This window comes from Malurus melanocephalus, unplaced genomic scaffold (genome assembly GCF_030028575.1).
Source record: "Malurus melanocephalus ecotype Western Australia unplaced genomic scaffold, MMel_1.1 scaffold_366, whole genome shotgun sequence".
Lineage (NCBI taxonomy): Eukaryota > Metazoa > Chordata > Aves > Passeriformes > Maluridae > Malurus > Malurus melanocephalus.
This window is the reverse complement of record NW_026623598.1, coordinates 704,937-709,834: the sequence shown is the minus strand read 5'-3', so window position 1 is coordinate 709,834 and position 4,898 is coordinate 704,937. Positions and strand designations below refer to the sequence as shown.

The 4,898-nt window shown below is 41.7% G+C and overlaps 1 protein-coding gene across 1 annotated transcript in view; it reads right to left on the bottom strand.

Moving 5' to 3' along the window:
- Positions 1-4: 4 nt before the first annotated feature.
- Positions 5-4,898, bottom strand: part of GLRX3 (glutaredoxin 3) — a gene marked incomplete at its 3' end in the record, with an annotated part of 10,573 nt that continues 5,679 nt past the window's right edge. The window contains exons 3-9 of the mRNA XM_057378600.1: positions 4,381-4,455; positions 2,684-2,888; positions 2,162-2,334; positions 2,003-2,064; positions 1,586-1,643; positions 278-330; positions 5-56 (exon numbers count right to left, since the gene is read on the bottom strand). Of these exons, the coding sequence (XP_057234583.1) occupies positions 5-56; positions 278-330; positions 1,586-1,643; positions 2,003-2,064; positions 2,162-2,334; positions 2,684-2,888; positions 4,381-4,455 (678 nt within the window). The remainder of the gene's footprint in view (positions 57-277; positions 331-1,585; positions 1,644-2,002; positions 2,065-2,161; positions 2,335-2,683; positions 2,889-4,380; positions 4,456-4,898) is intronic.

The following is a 4,898-nucleotide window of genomic DNA, read 5'->3' as shown; positions in this document are numbered from 1 at the left end:
GGAGAGGCTCCCTCACCTCCTCGTCCTCCAGGATGTCAAACGTCTCATAATCCACGCTGGAGAAAGGGAAAAAAATCATTATTCCCTGGGGAATTGTGAATAAAATCTAAAAACCAACAAAAACCCATTTAAAATTCCCAGCAAACCCCTCAACTGCTTTAAAATCCTTTTTAAAAATCCCAATTTCCATTTGGGGAACAACCCCAGTGATATTTTCCCACCTCTTGGCTCTAAATTTCAGATTTTACCYCAAAAGCTCAGCAAACCCCACACGTACCCCGTGTTGTTCATGATTTCCAGGATTTGCTTGCTGAAGCCACATTTTGCCATCTGGAATGTAAAAATACAAATGTTTAAATTCCTCTGCTCCCTTCAATCCACAGAATTCCAAATTCCCAGTAATTCCCAGTTTATTCCAGGAGTTGCTGCTCAATAATCCCATTTTCATCTTTCTCTCCCGCTTTTCATGGATTTATGGAATAAATTTGTTTTATTTTGAGSCATCACTGCCCTGGGTTCACCACTCCAATAAACAAATAAACAACTCCCAATTAGAATTAATTAATATTTAATAGCCACTGCCAACCCTACATCAATTGTATCATTACATATATAATTATTAATTAACAATGGTTAATGATTAATACCCCCTGCCAACCCTATATAATTGTATTTTATATATAAATTATTATGTGTTCCATTATAAATAATTATATATTAAGAGTATAATAATTATTATATAATATTACAAATTATTTTTATATAGAATCATTAAGAATTAATTAATAATTAATACCACTGCAACCCTACATCAATTGTATTTTTATATATATGTTAATTAATAATTAATTAATGATTAATACTCACCACCAATCCTACATAATAGTATTTTATATATAAAATAAATATGATCTAATAATTAATTATTAATACCCACAGTCAACCCTACATCAATTGTATAGAATATATGAGAATTATTAGTTATTAATTGATTAATATTCACTGCCAATCCTATATAATTAATTGTACTTTTTATATAAAATTTAAGAATTGTAATTAATAATTAATGATTAATACCCACTGTCAACCCTACATCAATTGTATATAATATATAATAATTAATTAGTTATTGATACCCACTGCCAATCTTACATAATTAATTGTATTTTTATATATWAAAWTTAAAAATTATAATTAATGATTAAWACCCACTGTCAATCCTATGTAACTGTGTTCATATAGATAATTATTATATATAGTACATCTGTAATAATACGTAATATTTCTATTAAAAATATGCAATATTTATATTATATGGATATATAACAATTATTAATTAATAATAAACTAATAATTAATACCCACTGCCAACCCTTCACACAAGGACAAAACCCACCCAGCCATTTTTAGATTTGAATATTCAGCAATAACGACACAGGGACTGCTCTGTGGTTTACAAAAACACCAAATAAAAACACAAACAGCATTTCCAGCAGCGTTCATTTGAATGAAAGGAACACAAGGTGAAAATTCCATGAATTCTGGAATAAATTCCATTGATTCTGGAATTCTGGTTCCACGTTACCTGTTTGCTTCCCTTCATGAAGAGCATCACAGGAGCTTTGTTTATCAAGGATTTCAGCCTACAAAAGGAAATGGACAGCCTGGTTAACATCTCAAACTTTGTCTGGAGAGGAAACAAAATGCCAGAGTGGAAAGGAAAAAATTGGATAAAATGCAGGAATTCCAGCTGGGATGGGTTGGGAGGGACATCACAGAGAATCCCATTCCCAATGGGAATCCACCTTCCAGACACCAGGCTGATTAAAAATGTCATTATTCCAAATTTCACTATTTTATATCCAATATATAAAACCCAGAGGGCATTGAACAACTGCAGGAGTTCTGTAGAGAAATCAGTTTTTGAGGGACTTTGGAGAAAGAAGGAATTTCTAAGGGGGGTTAAGAGAGAAAACCTCAAAAATGGATTTAATTCACCCACCTGTCCTCCAGCTTCTGGGCCTTTGGGCAGATTGTGTCCAGCTCTCCAGACGCCTCCAGCTCCTGGGGAAATCAGGGGGGAAAAGCAAAAAAATCAGATGGAAAAAGGAAGAAAAAGGCATTTCTGCCAAAGCAGAAAGAGCAGAAGGTGTGGTCAGACCTTGATGATGTCCAGRCCCCCGATGAGCTCCCCGGCCACGTAGAGCTGCGGGTAGGTCGGCCACTTGGAGAAGGCTTTGAGCCCCTGGCGCACCTCCTCGTCTGAGAACACGTCAAAACTGCTGAAAGCGATGCCATGCTTGCCCAGGATCTCCACCATCTGCTTGCTGAACCCTGCAGGCACGGCAAACACAATTCTGGGGGTTTTACACAGAGCATCCTCTGCTCTGAGCTCACCCCATTCACCTAAAAATGGCATTTCCTCTGCAGCAGCTCTGCTCTGTCAACAGCCTCAAACAACATAAAATGGGCCAAACCCCATTAATTTCTGTTTATTTACTGCTATTCTCACCAGTTTAACTCCAAAATTTGACCTTTCTGATATTTTCTACCACCTTACATTCAGAGCATCCTTCCCTACTTCACATAAAGGCGAATTCCTTTGTATTTTTTACATTTTTGGTGTCTTCCCCATGAATGCTCCCTCTGGGAAGGATTCCCAGACCCTTTAGGAGATGCTCACCACAGCGGGGTTCCTTGGGGGAGCCCTTCATGAAGAGCATGCAGGGTGCAGCGTTGATCAGCYTGCGGAGCCGCGCGTGGAGCTCCGCCTCGCTGGAAGAGCCGCCGGTGCCGGGGGTCGGAGCTCCGCCRGCCGCGTGCCGCTGCACCTTCTGTGTCAGCTCCGGAGCGTGGGCTCCGTCCAGCCTGTCCACCTTCTGTGAGTTCTGCAGGGACACACAACAGCCTGCAGATCAGAATCTGTGCTGCTGAAACCTCGCTGAGCCCATCCATCAGGAATGGGCACCGCTGAAACCTCACTGAGCCCATCCATCAGGAATGGGCACCCCTGAAACATTGCTGAGCTCACAGTGAATGGGCACCCACTAAAACCTCGCTGAGCTCACGCACCAGGAATGGGCACTGCTGAAACCTCGCTGAGCCCATCCACTGGGAATGGGCACCCACTAAAACCTCGCTGAGCCCACCAGGAATGGGCACCCCTGAAACTTCGCTGAGCTCACAGTGAATGGGCACCACTGAAACCTCGCTGAGCTCGCCCAATGGGAATGGGCACCCCTAAAACCTCGGTGAGCTCACAGTGAATGGGCACCACTGAAACCTTGCTGAGCCCAACCACTGGGAATGGGCACCATTGAAACCTCGCTGAGCTCATCCACTGGGAATGGGCACCACTGAATCCTCACTGATCTCACCTGGAATGGGCACCTCACTGAGCCCACTGGGAATGGGCACCTCTGAAACCTCACTGAGCTCACAGTGAATGGGCACCCCTCAAACCTCTCTGAGCCCACCCTGCATTCCCAGCCCTGTGCCTTTCTGATGGTGGTAACGACATCAAATCTGCCTCTGGAAACACTTGATAAAGAAAATATGATCCATTTTATCGCCACAGGCAACAAGTGATGCCTAAATCCAGCTCCCTAAACCAGACAAAATCCACAGAATCCAAAGCAGTTCTGTTATTTCAGGGCCTTCAGGGCCATCCAGGGCAGTCCCACACCCACAATGGGCAATGGCTCACGGGTTTTTCACCCTTTCTCACTTTTGTCCATTTGCCCATCGGGGCTGAATCCTCCAATTGCAGCTCAGCCAATGCAGTCTTTGACTCCAAGTTGGCTCCCCCCAATTCTCTGTTTTTTCCATTTTTTGGGGCCTGGCCCAGGGAGGTGTCCTTGAATTTGGGGCTGCAGAGGAATTGTTTTGTGTAAAAATGGGAGAGCAGGAACTCAGCACTGTCTGTGGAGTCTGGAGTTAAACACTGGAGAATTCCAGAAGTACAGAGACATGGAAATGGAAAAACTGAAATCCTGAGGCATCCAAAGAACCCAAACAGAATTGTTATTTCTATTATTTTTCTATTATTACTGTATTTACCTGTTTTTTTCCCACCTACAAAGGAACATCACTGTAAAGTTTTCAACCCAAGCACAACAACTAAAATAAAAACTGTGTATGAATCCCAAAGCAATTAAAGAAGTTCTGAAATATTCCATACAAAGTGCAAAAACCATTCCCATCTCCATTTTTAGGTTCCAGTGGATAGATTTCAATCAGTTACAGAGATGTTTCCTCACTGAGAAAGTTTTAAGGTTCTGGCAGATTATTACAAAAATATAAAGAGTTCACACAAATTCTATTTTCTCTTAAATCCATTTTCTCTTAAATTCATTTCCTCTTAAATCCACTTCCTCTTACCTTAAAGAACAAGAACGTTGGAACAGAACTAATTCCATATTTTTCAGATACTTCAGGCACAGCCTCAGCTTCCAGCTAAAAACCAAACAAAAAAAACCAAAAAAAAACCCGGATTATTTTCATAATCTTCTTTAAAGTTTCACTGTGGGTGTCAATCCTGCCCGGAATCTTTTCCAAGGCGTTTTATACATTTAAACAGGATGTGCTGCTGAAGTTGCTGAGACATTTGCATTTAAATGAGACTCACAGGGCTGGCGTGGCACCACCAAACCTCCCGGGTGTCACCACGGGTTCAGAGGTTTTTATTTTGTTGCACATTTCAAAACACACCCGGAGGCTGCGAATAAAATTTTTGCTGCACTCCTGACCTGGTAAATTTTCAATCCTCTGCAGCTCCTGCTATATTGGAAGCCATCAATCAGCCAGCCTGGTTATGTCACCATTTCGGAGGTTTTTTAGTGCCCCCAGCCTTGGGGGCTGCCCTGGCTCTTTGGGGGGCTCTGCATCACCACTGACAT